The sequence below is a fragment of the Camelus bactrianus genome, chromosome 18 (assembly GCF_048773025.1).
Source record: "Camelus bactrianus isolate YW-2024 breed Bactrian camel chromosome 18, ASM4877302v1, whole genome shotgun sequence".
Classification (NCBI taxonomy): Eukaryota; Metazoa; Chordata; class Mammalia; order Artiodactyla; family Camelidae; genus Camelus; species Camelus bactrianus.
The window spans coordinates 34,729,626-34,752,401 of NC_133556.1; the positions used below are offsets into that span (position 1 = coordinate 34,729,626).

The following is a 22,776-nucleotide window of genomic DNA, read 5'->3' on the forward strand; positions in this document are numbered from 1 at the left end:
AAGCCTCTTTTGTACCTTCCCTGCCCCCAGAGATAATCACTACCTGCAGCTTGAAGTTTGTCATTTTCTTGCATTTCACTCGAGTCTTGCATTTCTGACTGGTGTCTCTGGATATTTCTGTATGGGTATGTCGACTGAAATAAATGCGCAGCCTAAAAGTTGAGAGTTATATTTTGTTTGGGGGAAGGACTCGAGCAGGATGACAGACTCTCAGATGCTCTGAGGGACTGCTCCGAAGAGGTAAAGGAGGAGCTAGGATATATAGGAGCTTTACAACAAAGACCAGGTAGTTGAAACAATAAAAGATTACTTGTTATCTAAAGAAAACCAGGCATCTCAAGTTAAAGAATTTAGTGCTTTTCTGTGTATGGGAGGAAGCAAACATTTGGGCTCATTGAATTCATTCCTTTGACAAGCACCTAGCTATCTAGGGCCAGCATCCTGTCCTTTCTTATTCTGAGTCCCCTCAGAGTGCACCACTGTGAGTGGCTGCAGAGGCCGGGCTCCAGGCTTGTCTTCACTGGGGGGGGTGGGGGGGTGGCAGCCGCTGATGACTTGATAGCTTCAGCATTCTTTGTTTACTGAAATGGTTTGCAGCATTTTTCCTTCACAGGTATCTCTCAGTATGGTTAAAAGCAAACGCATGTGATTGCATTTATGTAAAAAGGAAAATGCACTACAATCTATCTATGTATCTATCTGTCCATCCACCTACAGAAATCCTTCCAGAAGGATCTATATCAGGCATTGGTCAAACAGAACACATTGGCAGGCCTGTTTGCAAATTCTATGATTCACCAAAATGTTAACAGTGATTATTTCTGGATGCTACGACTATGGATAATTTTGCTATATGCACATCTGTTTTTTGTAAATTTTCAACAATGGAATATAGATATTAATAATATATTATATTAATGTGTAATATAATATTAATATAATGTTATTATAATTATTGTAATGCCTCACACCTATCTTCCCTCCAACCCTCTTGCCAATTTAACTACCCTAGACTTCCCTATCTCTACCAGAATTCTGGAATTCTTCGGTTTAAAACCTGGGAGGCATGCTTGATACTCCTTTCCCTCTACATTCTGTCACATCCTACTACACTTTGTGGTTGTTTGAGTGAATTTCCAGCTCCGCTGTTAGACTTTTAAGTTCTCAAGGGGCACAGACCTGGTCTGATCTATCTCCCCGGGGCCTATCACACAGCACAGCTCACAAACAGGTGTTCTAGAAATGGTTACTGAACCTTCTGCTTGATGCCTCAGGCTTGTCTACTTCTTGCAACTATCACCTGGCTGAGAAATTTCCTCTATAAATAAGCAGTTTCTCTTTCAGGTATGGTTCACCCTCAGTACGTACACTCCATCTCTTACCCCACCCAAGTCCCAAACTTAGAAACTGGAATCAAAGTCAGTATTCAAATCCTCAGCCGCAGTACAGAGTCAGCCCCCATGAGAACTCAGTCCTGGATGTGAAGTTGTTTTCTTTTTTTCCCTCGAGGCATTCTAGCTGCCGTCACTACATTTGCTGGGGAATTCCTGTTTACTTGTCCTTCCATGCTGTTCTTTCTGTGGTTTCCTTGTTTCTTTTTGTGATGAGGTTCCAGATGGCTCAGCAGTGCTTCCAAAATGAATATTTTGACAGATTGCTTGATGCTTGCCAACCGTGTCGCCTTCGATGCTCTAATACCCCTCCTCTAACATGTCAGCGTTACTGTAATACAAGTAAGTAATTCTGCTTCAGCCATTATTCGTTGGTGTGAAGTAGTCTCTCTGTATCGCATTTTTTTTAATTAAAAATTTTTTTTAAATTTATTTTTTATTTTTTGTTGGGGGAGGTAATTAGAATTTACTCACTTACTTGTTTTTTTTAGCGGAGGTACTAGGGATTGGACCCAGGACCTTGTGGATGCTAAGCAAGCTCTCTACCACTTGAGCTCTACCCTCCCCACTAGTCTCTCTATATCCACTACTTCTTTATTCAAAGAAGAAACATTATGGGGAAGGTGGTGAGATTTTCTTCTGAATTAAAAAGGGAAAGAAAAAAAGGCAATCATTTAAATACCAACAGGAACAAAGTAATTATTCAGAACTGATCTTGATTTTTTCCCAGCACTCTTAACAACATAGGCCTTTTAAAATCAACTCTCCTAATTAAGTATTATTTAGAATTTAAAAGTCAATGCTGATGAACTAGGGGAATTGGATGGTAGGTAATCTTTACTGAATGTGGATATTATGCTATCAGTTCATTATCTCTCTGACATTGTTTTAATTCAGTGAGAGGAACAAATGTGATACTCTGGACCTGTCTGGGCCTGAGCTTGATAGTTTCTCTGACAGTTTTCGTGTTGATGTTCTTGCTAAGGAAGATGAACTCCGAACCATTAAAGGACCAATTTAAAAACACAGGTTGGTTTGATGGTTGATCTTTGAAATCTGTTTCCAAGAGGTGGCTATTGTGAATTTCAGTTCCTTTACTTTTTTCATGTTGAGTATCTCCTCCGGTAAGAGCTCTTTTGAGTGTGTTAGGCAACAGTTATTTTAAATGGACTTCTTGTAAGAAGCAAGCTTTCTTTGTTTACACCACCTTTGCCCGTGTCCTATGATGTCAGCCTTCCCCGACATTCTTCCATTGGTAATTACTCTTTTGAAGTACTGAGGCTTCCTTGGGAAGCATCCATCTCTTTGACCAAAGTTAGCACATTGATTAAATGTCATGCTATCAGAAACAACTAGCCAGGTCTGCTTCTGTGGGGAAAAGTATATTTGGCAAGATCTGTGGCCATATTTTAATATAAATATAACTGTTGTTTGCTTGGGTGAACATTTCACTGCTGAAAAATGCTAGAAAAGAATAACCAGTTGCTCCTGGATTATTTGAGCAATCATGTCAAAGATTATTATCTTTCTTAAGCAGTTGAGAACTAGTCCCAGAGATGTGAATGTTTTACTTAAGGGTTTTTTAAAATAAAAATATTTCTGCCCATAAAAAAAAATATATTTCTGCCCATTATTTTTGCCCATGATCTGATTCCCAAATACTTCACAGCCATCGCCCTATTTCTTTATGCATTTATTTTCCGTGCATAATCTGTCAAGCATCCACCTCATTTGCTTTCTAGTGTAGCTAGGAGAGGTAGATGGCTGTTCCCACCTCATTTGCTTTCTAGTGCAGCTAGGAGAGATAGATGAGTTTACTCATTTTTCTTTTTTTTTTGCCTGGGGTTTGAGAGACAGGTGGGGAGTGACTTTACGTGTGATGTTTTGGAAGATGGAGTTACACTGTGGAAGGTTGGGGCGCGTCACAGGCACGTCACGGGGACATAATGGAGACCCCCTTCCTTATGGAATCATGAGAGATTCATTAAAAAAAAAAGTAATCTGCCACAGAATGCTGTAAGAGAAGCATCTTTACTTTGAATTCTAAAGTGTCACCCAAGGCTGATTTTGGTAAAAAGGGCCAGTACCTGAATGCATCCAAGGGCCAACTGGATAAGAAACGAATGTAATGGGACATTGGAGGCTTTGGCAACAGAGAAGCCCATGGCCTGCTTGAAGGAGGCAGGTGCTATCAACTCCAGCTGATTGTTTCCATGTAGGGATGTGGGTTCCCAGTGGCCATATTTTGTTATCTTTAAAAAGAAGAGTCCAGTTGTTTAGATTTGAATGTAAAATCTCTTGATTTCAAAAAAGATTTTTTTAACGTTTTTTAATTTGCTTTTTCTCTTTAAATTTTATTTTTTGTTGAAATGTAGTTGATTTACAATGTTAGTTTCAGGTGTACAGCAAAGCTGTTTAGTTATACATATATGTACAAACATGTATAAATATATTTTCAGCTTCTTTTCCATTATAGCTTACTACAAGAGATTGAATATAGTTCCCTGTGCTATACGATGGGTCCTTGTTGTTTATCTATATTATATATAGTAGTGTGTACCTGGTGAAATCTCTTGATTTTTAAATGTGGGCCAACATGAAACAGACAAGCAATGACTTAAAAACAACTGTGTGCCCTAAGCCAAGTGCGTCTTTGAACCCAGCTAGTGTAAGACCCACTCGTTTGTTTTGTAGGAAGAGATCTGTCTTGCGCTGCTTTGATTTCTGATGTGTGCAGCTAAGTCTGGCATGACAACGTGCCCTGGAAAGTTTAGGTTAATGTTTCTGTTTCTGGGCAATCAGGATTGGCTCTCCTGAACGAGGATAATGCTGACGTGGACAATAGCAGTGATGGCAGGACCGATGCGGAAACCCTTCTTTCGAGGGGCCTGGAGTACACAGTAGAAGAATGCACGTGTGAAGACTGTGCCAAGAGCAAACCAAAGGTCGATTCTGACCATTTCTTTCCACTCCCAGCCATGGAGGAAGGTGCCACCATTCTTGTCACCACGAAAACAACTGACTACTGCAGCAGCCTGCTAGCTGCCGCAGGTGTCTTGGGGATGGAGAAACCAATTTCTACCATATAATTAACCGTTTCGACTGGTGTAGAGCTACTTTGAAAATCTTTTGTCCGAAGGAAAGGATGATGTATCAGATCGCTTTAGGGTGATTATCCTTATCAATTGATGATATAGCTTTTTGTCCTCTAATTCTGGAAAATCTTTATGTTAGGTATATTTTTCTGCCTTATTGCTGAGAGCTTGCTTAACTGTGGAAACTTCCTAGTTTCATGATTAAATTGAGTCACTGGAAAAAAAAGCGCTGCAATGTGTGGATGCCGTAATCACACATTTGTGTGGGTGGACTTACTTCTCTCCTACCCAGGCACATATCCATTTCAAGAGAGACTGGATTTTTCTCTTCATTGTTAAAAGAAAGTAAGGTTGTCCTTTGTACTTTCTGTGTATAGGAGAAGCCTAGGGTCAGCCGCACTAATTTAGTGTGCAGTGCATGGCTGGTTCCTGACCTTGCGAGCATCCAGCTTAGTGGAGGCATCAGGCATTATTATAATCATATAGATAAATGTGTAGTTTTCACAATGCAGGTAATAATAATGGTAAGTGGCACTTCTTTAGCCTTACTAAGGTGCCAGGGATTGTGCTTTATCTGTGCTAACTCATTTAACGCATACAACCACCACAAGGCAGGTGGACCATTATTATCTCTGTGTTACAGAGGATGACAGAAACTGAGTCAGAGCACGGTCACATAGCCAGTACATGATGGAGCCAGATTTAAACCCAGACATTCTGCTCTATTCCTATTTTTTCTCTTTGCATCAATTCAATTTTATTGCTAAGATCCCCATCTCTTTGGGCTACAGTCTTAGTTGCTATTGGGAAAGGGTTCCCTTCCTGGGGTTGTGCAAAGGTCCTGGAGTGTTATGGAAAGGTTGGTAATCTGTTTACTTTGATCATTTTTAAGATGCCCACTGGCACCACAGCACAGACCCTTGAGGTCTTGGGGCTTTGTGGCTTTTGTGTCAGGTTTGGGAGATGGGGAAACTTGGTGGGAACTTTTTACCCATTTGGGGCTCATCATGGCTCCATTCCAGGCACTTGAGAGCCACAGGAGACAATACAGTATAGTTTAAGGCACTGGCTCTTGGAGTTTGAATCCTGGCTATGTTACTACGAAGTTATAGATGTTGGTGACTGTGAGAAAGTTATTTAACCACTCTATTCCTCAGTTTCCTCATCTGTAAAGTGGCGATAATAACAGTATCTATTTATAATGTTGTTTTAATGATTAAATGAAAATACACACATATTTGCAAATATATATTAATTTTTATCCCATAGAAGTATCTGTTTCATAATAAGTATTTTGTGTTAGTTAGATTGCCATCATGATGTTTTCTAAAGGTTTGTAGGTTGTTTTTTCCTTAATTTCTTAATTTTTATTTTTTTGGGTGGAGGTAATTAGGTTTATTTATTTAACTATTTTAATGGAGGTACTAGGGATTGAACCCAGGACCTCCTGCATGCTAAGCATGTACTCTAACCACTGAGCCATGCCCTCCCCACATCATGATTTTTATTAGTCCTTTGAGGTCAAGTCTCTCTGAGGGCAGGCACGTATTCCTTTCTGTTATACGGCCTGGGACTATTGCTCCTAGCTTCTCACAGACTTTCTTCCTTCTTCCCTCATCCCCCTCAATGAGTTTAGGTTTTTCAAAAGCCAAGAAGGGCTGCTGACATTCGGCTTTTGATTCTTGGTCCTCCACTACCAGGCTAAATCTCAAGAAGGAATTAAAACTCTTAAAGGAGGTGGTTGGTGGTAGAAAATGTAAAGCACACATGCTATGATTTCAATAACTTAATCCATTTCAAGTGCCATGAAGAAAAACTACAGGGTGCTATGAGAAGGAATGACACGTATATGAAGCAGGCATGTGATGCCTCACCAAAGGTTACAGAGGCAGACAAACCTAAGATAGGCTTTTATTTTGGGGGGGGGGCAGGGAGAGGGATTCAGACACACTGACTCTTTAACTAGAATAGCAAATTAACAACTGTAAAGTAAAATTTTGGACATGGGAAAAACAACCAACCACCAACCAAACAAGTAAGCATTTTCATTTTTACATACTCTCATAGTCCCTACACATGGCCGTATTTTGACAGTTTTAATCATGGTGTAAAGATCATTTCGCATGGGGCTTTTTAAACAACGTATTATCATTGGCCTTTCCTGTGTTTCCATCTTTATAATTAGCATTTTCAACTGCTGCAAGAGGTTCTTTGTGAGGTGGGCCATGAATTGCTTAGCTGTTCTTCTCTAACTAGGCTTCGGGGCTTTCCACTTTTTCTGTAGTAAAAAAATAATGCTGCAGCACATCCTTCTCCAAAGATCTCTCTACCTCTGCTGAGTCCAAAAGATAAATTCCCAGGGGCCAGAGAGACAATGTAGTAGGAAGACCAAGTAAGGGTTGTGGGTCACACAGAACTAGGCTGGAATTCTGGCTCCATTTCCCAGTGAGGCCTCAATTCAGTGTTTTCAAATGTGGATCTAGACATGAGTGGATCAATCAGTTGTCTCAGTCAGCACTGAAAAAAAGAAAAGTTGAAGAGGCTACATTACCTACAGAATTGTTTTGTTATATATCTTAAATGCATGCATTCATGTACTGGGTTGTGGTATAAAATGCATTAAAAATTTTTTTTGGTGGGGGGAGGTAATTAATTAGGTTTATTTATTTATTCTTTGAAGAGGTACTGGGGATTGAACCCAGGACCTCATGCATGCTAAGCATGCACTCTGCCACTTGAACTATACCCTCTCCCCTAAAATGTATTTTTTTACTCTGTGTTATGGGGAAACCAACTTGTGAAAATGCTCCTTTAACCTTTCTGTGTCCCCTTTCTCTTGTCTGTAAAATGGGGCAGTAACCTGGACTCCTTAAGATTATTGTGAACACGTGTTCAAACAAGATCCCTCTAGCTTAATTCCACTGCCACCATCCTAGTCCCAGGTACTAGTATCTCTTGCTGTACAATTGCAATAGCCCCCTAACCAGCTGCCCCTTCTCCATCCTGCCCCACTACAATTCATTGTCAACCCAGGAACAGGAATGGTCTTAAAACCTAATTCAGATCGTGTCACTCCTCTGCTTAAATTCCTATAGTGATTTCCCATTCCTTTAACCGCTTTACATTAAGTAGAGAAGTCCAACCCCCTTACCATGGCCTGTAAGACCCTCCATTCACCTCTTCAATCTTCTCTCTAACGTAAGATTCTCACACACCTTCTTGCTCCAGTCAACCCCTCCAGCCAGGAGGTTCCTTTTGGAGCACTCTTCCTGCGGATCTTCCCGGGCCGTTTCCCTCTTTCCATCCAGGTCTCTAAGGTCATCTCCGTAGAGAAGCCCTCCGGGATCGCCCACCTCCCCTGTCCCCACGCTTTGGCTCGTTCCTCTTTCTAAATTTCCCCTTTCCGCTACTAGCGCTCTTTGGAAGCGTCCTGTCTCATTTCTTGAGGCCGTGTTCACAGTCTGACTCCTTCACAAAGGTGTGAGCACAGGATGACAGGGAGGCCTCCCGTTCGGTCGCCGCTGCATCCTGGGACTCGCGGACCGCGACGCATCCCCGCAGGGGTCTCAGGCCTGCCCCCGCCTCCCAGCCACCTCTAAGCCGCGCAGCACTCCAACCCGGGCGCGCCGCGCGGGTGTCGGTGTTTACGTTCCGGGTCGGGGGGCTGGGCCGTGAGCTTCATTTCCGGGGCGGGGCCGCGGGCGGGCGGGGCGCGCCGTCTCCCGGCCTGTCTGGAGCGCGGCGGCGGCAGTGGCGGCGGCAGTGGCGGCGGCACGACAAGCACCGGCCCGGGGAGCAGCACCATGAGCGGTGAGTGGCGGCCTGGCCGCTGTCACCCGCCTCGGCCGCCCCGGTTCCCGCCGCTCCAGCTGCACACTCCGGCCCCTAAGTCCCTGCGTCCCGGCTTGCTGGCGGACCGCGTCCCATCGCTCCCAGTTTTCTGACCCCATATACGCCCAATTCATGGCCCCTGGACACCTGCACGTCTCTGGCATCCCAGGTCCAGGCACTCCTAGTCCCCTGACTCCTGTCCGTCAGTTACAACCAGCTCCTGGAGACCTGTCCCCCAGACTCCCAGTCCCTCCCGCTCCTCCGACACCCTTGCCCAGTTACCAGACTCCTAGTTCTCAGACCTCCGGTGTTAGGGTCCCTCCTAACTCCTGGACCCCCTGAGTCCCAGTTTCCAGTTACGGGTCCCCCTGTTCCCCAGTCATTCCCACTACCCAGGCCCCTGTCCCCAGTCACTCCAGTCCCCACACAGGCAAAGAGTGTCGTCTCAAACACCCTTAGTTTGCAGACCCCTGAACCCCGTGTCCCCCGAAAGCCTTGGTTCCTAGAGGACTTTGAGTTCTCCACCCTCTTTGTCTTCCGCGTACCTCCTATTCCCGCGTCCGCTCTCCCCCAGTGCTTTGCTGTTCCAGTTACCAGTTTCCACTTTCTCATTTTCTCTCTCTGGTCGGTCCTTCTTGTATTTTGATAATTTATTATGTTTTTTAATACTCCAGCTCCTTCCACTTTTTTTTCTAGCTCATTTGAGGTTTCCCCTGCCCTGTCCTGCAGCCCTTCCCCTCTTGTCCCATGCTGAGCCCATCTGGGGACCCCTGCTCTTCCCAGTCCAACTCTCTCCATCCCACCAGCGAGGGGGGTGATTTTGGTGGGAGGCTGGGAGGTGTGTGTGGACAACTTGTCTTCAGTGTTTCTCAAGTTTAGTCCCTAGACTAGGATGTGTATTCTCAGTCCTTTCCACTGAAGAGATCTGTTGGTGTTTTGGTGCTAAGTCATTCCTGCGTGTTGGATGTGGAGATGGGAGTGACTCAGGGAAGCCTCACAGCTGCCCTGACTGGGATCTGGATTTACTTAGGAGGACCCGCCTACCCTCATTCTGCCAGTTTTTCCCTCGCTGTGGAATCGCCTCTAAAGAATCCCTGCAACCAGTCCTACTGGCCCTGGCCTTGCACTCAGGCATTTCTGGAGGTCAAGGCCGGGCAAGGTGGAGGCCATATGTCTCTCTTCATCTTCAACTTTTTTGTTTTAATTGAAGTGTAGTTGATTTATAGTATTGTGTTAGTTTCTGGTGTACAGCAAAGTGATTCAGTCATATATATGTATACATATTCTTTTTCATATTTTTTTTTAAATTACAGGTTACTACAAGATATTGAATATAGTTCTCTGTGTTATACCGTAGGACCTTGTTGTTTATCATCTTTAACTTTTCTCTATGGATCTTTCCCCATAAGTTATGCGTCTTTAGTTTTGCTCTTCAGTGAGCAAGATTTGTGAAATTGATGGCCCTAATGAGGGAGCTGGGGAGGGGAGTTTTCCCGGGAGATAGTCCAGCTTCTGTTTGTCAAATGAATGATTTTTGGCTTACTTAGAGCTTCTGGTCCTTGAACATTAGTGATACTACAGCAAAGTTGTGGTGAGCTCGTTTCCCCTCAGGAGGTAATGTAGCCTGGACTCAGTGCAGACCCTGGAGGCAGACAGCTTGGGTTCAAATCCCGGCTCTGCCACATAAAGCTGTGTGATTTAGAGCAGGTTACTCGACCATTCTGGAAGTCTCAGCAGAAATGGGCTAAATAATAGTACCTGTCTCCCAGGCTTGTTGCAATGATTAAATTTAATTACTCGGATAAAGTACTGTGCCTCTCACACGGTATGTGGTCAGGAGCTTGGAGCTGCTGCTGTTGTTTCTGTAAGGACCCCTGTGGGGTTCAGGTGGGGTTGTTTTCTGCCCCAGCTCCAGGATAAGGGCTGGGGGCTAAGCACGCCCTGAAAATCTTTTCCTTTTGATGTGACTGAGGAGTCTCTGCCTCAGGCTCACAGTTCTGGACCCTTCTTTCTTCTACCCTCAATGGCAGAAGCAAGTGAAATTGACAAGCCAAGGGAACCTGACCAATGTATCCTTCAAGGAGCAACTTAATATCAAAACTAAGGAAGTTTTAAAATTTAATTTAAAAAAATCATTAGGTCTAAGGTGAAATTACAAAAGGAACCGAACAAATGGCTTTTTTAGGAAAAAGCAGTAAGGATGAAAATCTTCTTTTGGAAAGAGTGATTGAGGTAGAAAACGTGGTTGCTGAGGATGGAAGGGGAAGTCCAAGATATTTTCAATCGTTCCATGAGGATACAGTTGAAATGGGGTTTTCCACCTGTGGGATTAATAATTGGCACAGAAAAAAATGTGGCATGGAAATATTTCCTTTCTTTCTTTCTTTCTCTCTTTCTCTCTTTCTCTCTTTCTTCCTTCCTTCCTTCCTTCCTTTCTTTCTTCCTTCCTTCCTTCCTTTCTTTCTTTCTTTCTTTCTTTCTTTCTTTCTTTCTTTCTTTCTTTCTTTCTTTTTCTTTCTTTCTTTCTTTCTTTTTCTTTCTTTTTCTTTCTTTCTTTCTTTTTTTAATAGAAAATTTCAAGCAAAAAAAAAAAATAGAACAATCTAAGGAATAATTACCAACTCATGACCAGTTCACCCATGTACCTGGCTCCTTCCTACATCTCTCCTCAGTTTATTCTGAGGCAAATCCCAGACACTTGTTTCATCTGTAAATTTTTTAACGTTTCCCTAAAATATAAGGACTCCTTTTTTAAAGACATAGCTCAGTCTATTATCATATCTTATAAGAAATTACCAGTAATTCATTAACATCAGATAGTCAATGTTCATATTTCCATGATTGCCTTGTAATTTTGTTTTATAGTGTATTTTTTAAACCCAAGGTCTATATAAGGTATAAACAATGCAGGTTGGTTTGTCTTTTAATTTTTTTAGGTCTCTCTTTTTTAAAGTTTAATTGTTATTTTTTTAATGTTTAATGTATTCACAGAATTGTGCAAACATCACCATAATAAATTTTAAAACATTTTCATTACTCCAAAAAGAAACCTCATACCCATTAGCAGCTGTTCTTCATTTTCTGTCCTCTCAGCCGGGCAACCATCAATCTACTTTCTCTCTCTTATGAATTTGCCTATTCTGGATATTTCATATAAATCAAATCATACAGTATGTGACCTTTTGTGTCTGACTTTCTTCACTAAGTATCATGTTTTAGGGTTCATCATATTGTAGCATGTACCTACTTCATTCCTTTTTGTGACTGAATAATATTCCATTGTATGGATGTTCCACATTTTGTTTATCCACTCATCAGTTGCTAGACACTTGACTTGTTTCCACCTTTTTGGCTATTATGAGTTATGCTACTGTGAACACTCACGTGCAAGTTTTTGCATGGACATATGTTTTTATTTCTCTTGGGTAGAATTTATTTCTCAGAGTAGAATTGCTGGGTGCATTTGAGGAACTGTCAAGATTGTTTTCCAGAGCAGCTGCACCATTTTTCATTCCCAACAGCACTGTATGAGGTTCTGGTTTCGCCATGTCCTCACCAATAGCCTCTTTGATAATAGCCCTTCTAGTGACTGTGAAGTGGTGTCTCTTTGTGGTTTTGATTTGCATCTCCCTAATAAGTAATGATATTGAGCATCTTTTCATGTGCTTATTGGCCACTTTAGAGAAATGTCTGTTCAGGTTCTTTGTCTTTTTTTTTTTCTTTTTCCCTAATTGGGTTGTTTTTATTGTTGAGCCGTAAGAATTTTATGTAATTTCTGAGTACAAGTCCCTTATTAGATATATTTGCAAAAAATATTCTCCCATTCTGTGGGTTGTTTTTTTGCTTTCTTGATGATATCCTTTGAAGCACAGTCTTTTTTTAAACTGTAGGTTCCCCTTTCATCTCTCTCTCCTTTTTTTTTTTTTTTGCCCCCTTGCAGCTTTTGTTGAAGGAAACAGTTTATCCTGTAAGGTTTCTTTGTGGGATTTTGCTGATTGCTTCCTTTTGGTGTAGTTTGACATGTTTCTCAGTCTCTTGCATAGCCTATAAATTGGCAATTAGAGCCTGCTATGTTTTGTAGCTGAAAATGTTTGAGTCATGTCAGATGGGTACAAGGCCGAATACATTAAGTGAAAATAACCAGGAAGTGGAATGGTTAGGTAATGCATACACAAGATAAATGAGCATCATGAGGCCAAAAACAACTTAGATGACCATTAATAGGGAGTAGACAAAATATATGTGGTATGGTCACATGATGGAAATCCTCAAAGATGTTAAAAGGAATGAATTAGAATTACGTACATCACTGTGGCTATACCTCAACATTAATGTTCTCTAAAAAAAAAAAAAGCAGGGTGCAGAATTATACCTTGATGCACATTAAAACGTGCACATGAAACAATGTTTATGGATTCATATATGTATGTAGAAGTAAATTGTTGCCAGGAAGATGGATACTTGCCAAATGTGGGTGGTTGTCTTAGGGTGATAGTGGTCATGATTTATTTGTTTCTCTTTAAAGAATCCGATAGTTAGGAATGCTTAATTATCAACCTCTGCTAGCTAAGGAGCTCTGATTTTCAGATAATGCTTTTGCTCTTACTGGGAAAGTAGAACTTGTAGGGTCAGAAAGCCGTTATGATTCTCAAGCATTATCTTTTGGAAGACTTTATATTTGAAGGTCCTTGATGCTCCTTTCCATCAGTTAATTATTCTGTCACAAATCCTTCTTAAGTTAGAAAGACACTGAAATCCTCATTTCAAGGGCTGGCTAAAGTCAGAGCCAGAGATGTGAAATAATTAGTGAAACAAAAGCTCTAAGGGCTGAAAACACCAGAGTTTGGGGCTTAGTGGATAATTTACTGCTGCTGTTTCTTGTCCGATGTTTAGGTACATTTTAGCAGCTATTTCTTACTTTATGGAATGTTGAAGGTCATGGTTTTCTCTTTGGCATTGCTGGGTCATCGCCAGCAGTGGTTTGTATTTGGAATGAAGAATCAGCTGAAATGAGTGAATGGAAAAAAAAGAATGTCTGGTTTTCATTTAAAGCAGAAAAAGTGATGCTATGACCCCCCTCCCCCCAACTATGAAGGCACTGGGTTGATCTTTTATGGCAGATGGTAAGAAGTAAGTGTTCCACTGTCAGCAGACATTTAATCACCTTCTTTGCGAGCAAGTGGCCATGGACTCAACCCCACCGATCTCCACTCTCACACTCCCTTGTTGCATAGCTGTGCCTGGGTAACCAACAGGAAGTCAAGTGCTTAGAGGCCTTAAATTTGGAACTAAAATCCAAGATTTTATGGACTTCTCTAAATTCTGGCAATGTGAACATAATCCCAGATAAAGCACTTTGCATCCTGCCACCGTCTTGACTTTGCATAGGCCCTGCTTTCTCAACAGGGTCATGTCACCCCCATGGGGGCGAAGCATCCACTCTTATGTATAAAGCACAGTGTGCATGATGTTCAGTATATCTGTGGTATTAAAATTTCATGGACGGGGTGATTAAGAAAAAAGTGTCTAAGAAGGATCCTAAGAGGGAATGAAAAAAGATTGAGAAACACTGACATAGGCTGAAGTAATCCTATCACTATCATATAAATTTGACTTTTACCCTTAACATTTCTGGGTACAACTTTATGATACGGCTACATGGTCTTCATCCTGATCATTTTTGTGGACTTAATAACCTATCAGTAATCCATCATTTTACATGGTGCATGATTTTTAAATTATTGACTTTGCCTGTGGAAATTTATCCCCCTCCCTTTTTTCCTTTTGTTCCTATTATAAGTAGTAGTGCAGCGAACATTTTTGTTCAGGGTAGTTTTCCTTCCTTTCGGTTGTGTCTTTAGGGTGATTTCCCTGAAGCAGCATTAACATGAAAGTGTCGACTGTTCTTGATGGCTCTTTGTGCCAAAGCTGCTGCACTAGTTTAAAATGCTTCCTGGTAAGAGTGAGGCACCAGTGGCCGCGGAGCCTGGCCAGAGAGTCAGGGTTCAACATCCACAGTCGTTTGTTGGGTGACAGTTTGGGGCATCTTCTGTCACTTAGCAAAGGGCTGTACCGCTGGTGTTGGTTGGAGTGAATTGAATGAACGTACCAGAAAATGTTTTGTCAGAGTGATGGGTATGTTAACCAGGACCCTTTTCAACTGCATGTGGCAGAAGCTGATTTCAGCACAGCGGGAATTGAAAGCATCTTGTGATGGGAAAGTCTAGGGATAGAGCTGGCTTCAGGCTCAGCTGGTGCTCGGAAAGTCATCGGGATGAGCTTTCTGTCCAGCTCACAAGTCTGCTTTCCCCTCTGTTGGCTTCACCTCAGGCAGCCTCTCCTCCATGGAGGCAGGAGGGCTCCCAGCAGCTCCTGGGTCACGTCCTACAGTGTAGCAGTACTCAGGCAGAGCAGGCTTCTTTCCCAGTTGCTCCAGCAGAAGTCCTGGGGCTGACTCCCAGAAGACTGGCTGGCCATGTGGCTGTTCTGGAACCCCTTACCAGCCCAGATCGAATGCCCAGCCCAGAGCCCAAGGGTGGTGTCTGTCCTACATGTCTGGAGGGAGGATGAACTGAAGGGGGAGGATTGTTGTAATTTGGAGTGGGGTGGTCAGGGAAGGCCTTGCAGGGAAGGTGATGTCTGAGCAGAGACCTGAGGGAGGGGAGAGGGACTCCTGAGCAGCTGGATGGATGCCTTTTGCTGAGGTGGGAAAGAATGCGGGAGGGTTAGCTTTGGAGGCGAGGCATAGCAGTTTGAAGCCTCGGGGGGGGGGGGGTGAGGACCCTTCCCCAGCCCTGACTTCTACCTGCCTATCCAGGAGCCCTCAGAGGCCTGGCCATAGTGCGTCCTCTGTCCATCCGACAGCCCCCTGCTGGGCATGGGCTCCCCGGCTTCCTGGGCTGGGACACCTGGCCCACTGACGTCTTGTTTCTCCTTGCTTGCAGCTGCATATTTTGGAAATCTGCTCTTTCCTCCTCCACCTTTAAAAAAAAGAAAGAAAAAAGCAAAACCCCAAAATGACATTGAAGACTATTGTGGAAACAGAATAATACCTATAAATATACCTTTCTAGCACATTAAATATTTAGGTTTTTAGGTATGCCACTTCAGTCTTTGTTCACAACATACACATTTTTCATAATTGTACTGAGTCTACATTTGAATTAGTGTTTCTGCTTATTATAGCATTTATGCATGTTCCTTCTCTTCACAATTATTTAAAAATGCTGCATAACATTCCACTAAATTGATGTGCTGTAGTTATTTAACCTTTTTCCCTTTGTAGGAGGAGAAAGTCAATTTCATTTATGATGTTCTAGGATGGAACTGGCAAGCATTTTCTGTAAAGGGCCAGATAGTAAATATTTTCCGCTTTGTAGGCCATCTGGTCTCCGTCCCAGCTACTCATCCCTGTTGCTGTAGAAAAGCAGCGCAGGCAGTGAGTAAATGGAGGACTGTGGCTGTGTTCCAATAAAACTTTATTTAGAAGAACTTCAGCAGCTGGATTTGGTTTGGGGGCTGTGGTTTGCCCACCCATCTTCTAGAACACTGCAGGGAAAAGTCTGCACCCCCGATACTGTTTAGGTCGGGCTTAGGCTGCAGTGGAAAACACTTTGGGCTCAGGCAGTGCTAGATTTAACTCTTTTTTTTTTGAAGAACTTGGGCAAGTTGTTGAGTTTCTCTGACTAAAAAGATGGAATGAAAGTGAATGATGATCGTATAGTACCTTACTCAGTCCCTGGAAGGCAGAGGGGGCGGGTGTAGTTACTTCTTAGTGTTCTCATTTCTCCTGTTCCTTCTTGACTTAGTTTCCTAGAGGTCAGGAAAATGCTTTGATGTCCCTGCTACTTTTTGTGTTCCCTGCTACACTGCTTTTCAGGACTCTGCCCTGTCTCCCTGGAGCCTTACCAGCAACAGGGAATTTCATTTTAAATGTTTCTTGGTGAATTTAGTACTTATTCAGTGGTAACATGCGGTGGTTAATTTGGTAGGTTTATAATTTGCATTTCTTCAGCCATGAGGGAAGATACAGTTTCTCCCCAGAGTGTTTGCACGCTGCACTTTTTCTGGTTTTCTTTTACAGCAAGGGTTGGTAGACTAGGCTGGACCCCTGTTTTGTCAATAAAGCTTTATTGGAACTGAGCCACACACATTCTTGCTCTTGTCCATGGCTGCTTTTACACTGATGGCAGAGTTGAGTGGCTGTGACAGGGACCGCATGGCTTGAAAAGCCTAAAACATTTTCCATTTTGCTCGTTAGAGAAAATGTGTGCTGACCTCTGCTCTAGGGTGGATTCTTTGCCCCATTATGAGTCTGCTGTTGACCCAGTCTTTGTTTTTAGGCTTCACATGGTCACTTGAGTGGCCCAAGGCCATCTGCCTCCAAGCAGAGCCTGCCTCTTTCCATTGTGTGGTGGCAGACACTCTGTCCTTTTGTCCTCATCCAGCTGTGCCACTTCATCCTGCAATGCTGGGAACCAGCGCCCTGACTTTGGGGACGAACGATTGTCTGTCTTATGTGTTCCTGTGCGAATGCAGACAAAACCAGCGCTTCCCTCAGTGCACTGCGCGCACGGGGCCCTGCTTCTGGGTCCTGGTCTGTTCTGGTCCTCTCTGGGGGGCCACAGAACTGACCTCTAAAGTCTTGATTCAGCAATTGTTCCTTCTGAGAGGAGGGCCACGTTAAAGCTTGTTTCTATCCCTGGGAAGGCTCACCACTCAGGCTGGGTGCGGGGAGTAGGCTCAGGGTCCCCCATAATCCCTTCTGCAGTAGAGATTATACCAGAGGTTAAAGGCTGGAAGGCAGGGGAGCACAGTTCAGAGAACAGTTTATTGGGCCCACGGCAGGAAGCTTTCTCAGAGAAAGTGACCATGAGCCCGCCATTTAGAGATTGGTTTTCTTTTGGTGGCCCTTTGCACAGGGAGCCCTTTTTCTGCATTGAAGGTTACCTGTCCAAGAGGCTACCTAGTTTTGTGGAAGTCTGAAGGCCTGGGCTCTGGGGTAAAATGTTAGGTCTCTCCCCTCTGAGCTGTTTCTTCAACAAGTGATCAATGTCTCCAAGCCTCAGTTCCTTTATCTGTTACAGTGGGGCTGCCAGCACCTGCCTTACCTGTGGATGTAAAGGTTTAATGTGTTTCTCAGGATGGAAAATTGGTAACAGATTTGGCCTCCAGGCATGTTATGTTTGGTTCATGCAGAGTTGGCTGAAACACTACTCTAAAAAGAGTATAATTAAGTGCCAACTAATTGATATAAAGTTCTGAATTCACAGCTTCTCTCGACAGACCAGGAGGTGGGGCAACCCTGCGCTGGTGTTGCTGTGTGATTCCATCAGCTGGGGCTGAGTAGCAGCTGCCACCTCTAAAGGAGCATCTGCCTCAGTTCACGCAGCCTGCACCCCACCCTCTCTTCTGCCTTCCCTGCCCACTTCACTCATTTACATTCTCCACCTGACCCTGTAGGCATTGGAGGGGTCTGATTTGGCCTTGAATATGCCTTGGATCTGTAGTGGGCTGCCCTTTCTGCCCCCTCCTCCTCCATGTCTGCTTTCTTCCCATCTCTTTATTGGAATGGTGGTGGATTTCACAGGGGGAGGGGGGAGGGGGTGGCAATCAAACAACAAAAACAGCAGTACAGCAGTACCAAATTCACCACTGGACCGAGAGCACCAGGCATCCCAGATGTCTGCAGATGTGGCTGAGTATGAATTCTACTAGTGACCACAAGTTGATGTCCTGTCCCTTGTGAAGCTCTGACGTGGAGTGCTGGCTACAGCGTGAGGGCAGATGGGAACGTGATGTTGATGTGGGCCTGGTCTGCAGCCTGCTGGGGACCCCTAACATGTAACCATCTTACCGCTTACTGGGTGGCAATAAAGTCCGGAAACATAGACACTATAGTTTTAATTTTTAAAAACCTCCTCTGATTAATTCCCCTAGTGCTTTGGTTGGCAAACCATGGCCAGTGGGGTAAGTCCAGCCCAGGCCTGTTTTTGTAAACGTCTACCCTCATTCAGTAGTTTATTAATGCATTGTCTATGGCTGCTTTTGAGACATACGAATGGAGTTGCGTAGTTGTGACCAAAGCCTAAAATATTTACCACCTAATACTTTACAGGAAAAGTTTACTGACCCCTGTTCTAGGGGATATTAAAGGCACAGGTTTGTTCAGTGAAAATCAGAAACACGCATCACCTGAGACAGCGCCCCACATGCTTACGGGGCTCCATAGAAATGCCATGTTAATTGCAGCTTTGCAGGGTGCACTGAACAAATCACATAGTATCACTGAATGTATCATGTGTTTGTTATATGAGAAAGTCATTTGTTGTGTATTCATCTGTGCTTCCAGATGTTATGGCCTCTGTGTAGATAATTTGGTTCAAGAGGAGATGGGAGCAAAGGGGCTTTTGGCCAGAGCTGGGAACAGCTGTTGTGGAAGGGGTGGCCTGGCCACTCTCGTGGAGGAAAGCTGTGCTGGACAGGGCAGCAGAGAAACGGGGTTGTGACTGGAATGGTGTGGAGGGGCAAGGCATGGTTTTTATTAAACTGGAGGGAGGTGTTATGACATCCCCACGTGCTGTAGGAATTGCGTAGATGAGAAGAAAAAATTGACGGTGTGGGGAAAAGAGGGACTTGCTGGAATGTGTCCTTGAGCAGGTGAGAGGAGATGGGGTTCAGAGCACAAGTGGGAGTTGAACTTAACTCTCTGTGAAATGGGATAATCAAACTTATTTATGTTAGGGCAGAATTTCCCTATTGTGGCACCACCGACATTTGGGCTGGATTCTTCTGCATTGTGGGGAGGCTGTCCTGTGTGCTGTGGGGTGTTTAGCAGCATCCCTGGTCTCTACCCACTAGATGCCAGTAGCAGCCCCCGAGTTGTGCCAAAAATGTCTTCAGACGTTGCCAAATGTGCTGCAGGGAGAGGGGAGGTGAAATCCTGGTTGAGAATCACTTATCTACACCATTTCTTTGTAGGGTCTTCTGTAAGTAAACCTCTTTGAGCTCTCCGTATTTGAGTTTGTCTGTTGTTTCCTGTTAGGACCCTGATTGATGCAGGAGTTAAGGAGTTACCAGCATCACACAGACACTCCCCTCAGTATAATCAGAAACGTGAAAGAGAAGTGAGCTTGGCTTTCCTACCGTGTGACTCAGCATGGTGCTGGATGCTCGCTGGAGCCTGTCCTGCCCTTCGGGGGCTCCTGCTGTAGTCGCTCCTTTGGCTAGGGATGTGCTCTGGGTCTCTGTCCACCTGTTGCAATCCTTCTCATAAAACATATTTTTTTACTGAGGTGAAAGTCATATAACATAAAACCATTTATGCATTTAATACAATTAAAACAATTAACAGTGGTTAAATTGGAAATTTAACAATCACGGAAATAACCATTTTAAAGTGAGCGATTCAGTGGTGATTTAGGACATTTGTAATGTTGTGCGGCCATCGCCTCAATCTAGTCCCGAAGCACTTTCATCACCCTCAAAGGACACCCGTTCCCACTAAGCAGTCGCATTCTGTCTGTATGGATTTACCTGTTCTAGTCCTTTCCATTTTTCAAGCACAGCTCGAGGTCCCGCTTTTTCAGTAAGAATGGTAGAGTGATGTGGTGGAAGGAGTCAGGCAGACCAGGGTCTCAGCCCTGCTTTGTGCCTGACCTTGGGCAGAATTCCTGGGCTGCAGTGGGCACCATCTTTTCCTCTTCTCCCTTACACCTGCTTAGTGCATGACAAGGGTTGGCCGTAGACCAGAGAAATGCCTTTACCTCTGCCGCTGTATAGAGAGGCAGGGAAGTACTGTTGCTTAAGTCATGATTACCTTGATCTCTTGGGTTGTGGCCAGGATCCTAGCAGGAATATACGAAGAGTGCCTTGGGGCATCTTGCTAATTTCCACCGCCCCTAGATGCCCGAGATGCTTTTTCACCCTTATGCCCACCCAGAGCAGCTAACACGGAGGCCTGGATTGGGTTGCTTTGCCTGCGCTCTGGAGAGTAGCCAGTTGAAAGCACTTCTTAGAGCCAGAGATTTTAGGCCTCTGAGGTATAGGATTGACCACAACAACAATAATAATAGTGCGCATGTATAAAGTGCTTGGTATAAACCAGGTAGTGTTATAGGTGCACAATATACATTCACTTATTTAATATGTAGCAGGTGCAGAGAGGTGAAGTAACTTGCCCGTGGTCACACAGCTGGTGTGTCCTACTCTTAGTCCCTGCTCAGTCTTCCCAGGATGTCACTGAAGGCTGGAGGTTTGTGGTAAAAATTAAAGTAGGATCTTACGGATTCTACACATTAAAGACAGACGACAGGGATACACCTGAACCAGGTGACTGATTTTCAGACACACGTGTGATTTCTGAGTTAGAGCCTCAGGGGGTCACTGCATTTCTCTGCCGGGCTTGTGGACCTGGGTGGGGGTATTCCCTGGGGTGCTTTTGCATTTTCTATTTTCGTTTTGATGGTGATCTAACAAGAAATTTAAAAGCAGCCTCTTCTGTGAATCACTTTGCTGTCTACCTGAAACTAACACAATGTTGTAAATTAACTATACTTCAATTAAAAAAAGAAAGAAAAGGAAGCCCATTCTGGCTTCTCTGGTTGGTAGTGCTGACTGAGGGTGACCTTTGGAGAGGGAAGGAAGCTCAAAGACTGGGGTTTCACAGAGAAATCATTCCCGAACCAGCAATGGGGCAGGTTTGTTCCAGGGGTTGAGAGTGAGCAAGATTTGGCAGGTGAACGAGCCAGGAGCCACGGGACGTGAAATTGAACCTCTCCTTGAGCACTTCCTGTAGTCCCATAGCATCGAGTGGGAGGTCTTTTCCTCTTGGCTTCAGTGCCCTGTTGAATGGAGCCACCTTTCCTTCTTTGTTGAGGATTAGGTACCAGGCACTTCATGGCTTAGCCCACAGTTGAGGCTCATGTAGCTAGGCGCCGGCTCCTCGCTCCTCTCAGTTGTAGCGGTTGAGACTGGAGGAGTCTTCTTGGCCCTGGGAGCAGTGGTCTTCCTTGTCCCCGGGAGAAGGTAAGAAAGAGACCTGGAGCACTGATTGCTCTGCTGCCTGTCTCCTCAGAGGCCCCTTGTGTGCGGGCTGCAGAGCTAGGAGGATCTGATCTCATGCAGAAGCCAGTTCCCAGAGATGGGAAGTGACTGTCCCTGTCACATGGCCAGCCAGCAGCCTGGCTGGGATGAGACCTTATGATGCCTTGTGACTTCCCACTAACGCTCCTTCCACTGTTCCTCATGGCCATGGGCCTCCTGGGCACCTCTTGCTGTCAACATATGCTCCCTCCACCCTACGATACCCCTTTCTCTGAATCCCTGTCCAGGGCTAGGATGGCCACAGGTGTCCCTTCTGGGGTCAGGATTGCCTCACTCAAGTGCACTTCCTGTCAGCAGAGAGATGACAGTCAGGGTGGGCGTGCGGTGGGCCGAGACCTGCACAACCTCAGGCTGTCTCTACAGAGAGCAGACTTTTCCTCCCACCATGAGGAGAGGCTTTGCAAGATGAGGCAGAGTAGGCTGCTGACATCTCTTCTAGAAAAAGCAGTGGCGAGAGTTCCACAGGAGAGATCTAGGACTGTCGTGCGTATCCTTAAGGGTCGGTGCTAAATCCTTGCTGTTCAAGTCAGGACCCAGCAGCATCAGCATCACCTTGGAGAGATACAGACTCCCAGGCCCCACCCAGCCCTTCTGAGTTAGAACCTGCCTTTTACCCAGACCCCAGGAGATTTGTGCGCACGGGAAAGCTTGAGAATCACCGTGCTAACAGTTATCAGGCAATAGAGGTTCTTATTTTCTTTGTACACTCCCCCCTGATTTGTTATTATTGATTTTTTTCACATGAATTACTCTTTTTATTGTGGTAAAATACACATAACATAAAATTTGCCATCTTAACCATTTTTAAATGCACAGTTTGGTGGTATTAAATACCTTCACATTGCAGTGCAGCCATCACCGCCATCCATCCCCATAACTCTTTGCGTCTTGTAAAACTGCAGAGGTATAGCTATTAAACCATAACCCCTCATTCTCTCCCCTCCCTTGCCCCTGACAACCACCATTATACTTTCTTTCTCTGTGATTTTGACGACTCTAAGTACTTCATATAAATGGAATCATATGGTATTTCTCTCTATGTGTGTGGCTTATTTCACTTAGTATAATGCCCTCAAGGCTCATCTTTGTTGTAGTGTATTGCAGCATTTCCTTCCTTTTTAAGGGTGAATCATATCCATTGTATTTATATGCCGCATTTTGCTTATCCATTCATCTGTCAATGTATACTTGGGTTGCTTCCACGTTTTAGCTACTATGAGTAATGCTGCTAGGAACATAAGCATACGAATATCTCTCCAAGGTCCTGCTTTCAGTTCTTTAGTGTATAAACCAAGAAGTGCTGTGTAATATGGTAATTCTATGACATGAATTACTTTTGTGATCAGAAAAAAATA

The 22,776-nt window shown here is 44.1% G+C and overlaps 2 protein-coding genes and 1 long non-coding RNA gene across 7 annotated transcripts in view; 2 read left to right on the forward strand and 1 right to left on the reverse strand.

Annotated features, from left to right (window-relative positions):
* Positions 1-22,776, forward strand: part of SNX29 (sorting nexin 29) — a 587,226-nt gene that overhangs the window by 97,988 nt on the left and 466,462 nt on the right. The window contains exon 1 of one of the 5 annotated variants that reach the window (XM_074346814.1): positions 8,163-8,296. The exons of the other annotated variants lie outside the window; for them this stretch is intronic. Within the exon in view, the coding sequence (XP_074202915.1) occupies positions 8,290-8,296 (7 nt within the window). The 5' untranslated portion in view covers positions 8,163-8,289. Of the gene's footprint in view, positions 1-8,162; positions 8,297-22,776 lie in introns of those variants that run through there. 5 annotated transcript variants of the gene reach the window in all.
* TNFRSF17 (TNF receptor superfamily member 17) lies at positions 1,494-5,527 on the forward strand. Its single transcript, XM_010961731.3, has 3 exons — positions 1,494-1,733; positions 2,289-2,420; positions 4,194-5,527. Exons 1-3 carry the CDS (start codon positions 1,604-1,606, stop codon positions 4,478-4,480), a joined length of 549 nt encoding a protein of 182 aa, XP_010960033.1. The 5' UTR covers positions 1,494-1,603; the 3' UTR covers positions 4,481-5,527.
* LOC123618745 (uncharacterized) lies at positions 6,337-8,124 on the reverse strand. The gene is made up of 2 exons (XR_006727213.2): positions 7,638-8,124; positions 6,337-7,003 (listed from the first exon to the last, which is right to left on the reverse strand). It is a non-coding gene; the product is annotated as an uncharacterized LOC123618745 (long non-coding RNA).

Bases quoted from the DNA above. Each gene is read 5' to 3' on its own strand.
- TNFRSF17 (XM_010961731.3), top strand. From the start codon at position 1,604: ATGAGGTTCCAGATGGCTCAGCAGTGCTTCCAAAATGAATATTTTGAC. The intron at 1,734-2,288 runs GTAAGTAATTCT...GTTTTAATTCAG, and splicing joins TCAGCGTTACTGTAATACAA to TGAGAGGAACAAATGTGATA. The intron at 2,421-4,193 runs GTTGGTTTGATG...CTGGGCAATCAG, and splicing joins GGACCAATTTAAAAACACAG to GATTGGCTCTCCTGAACGAG.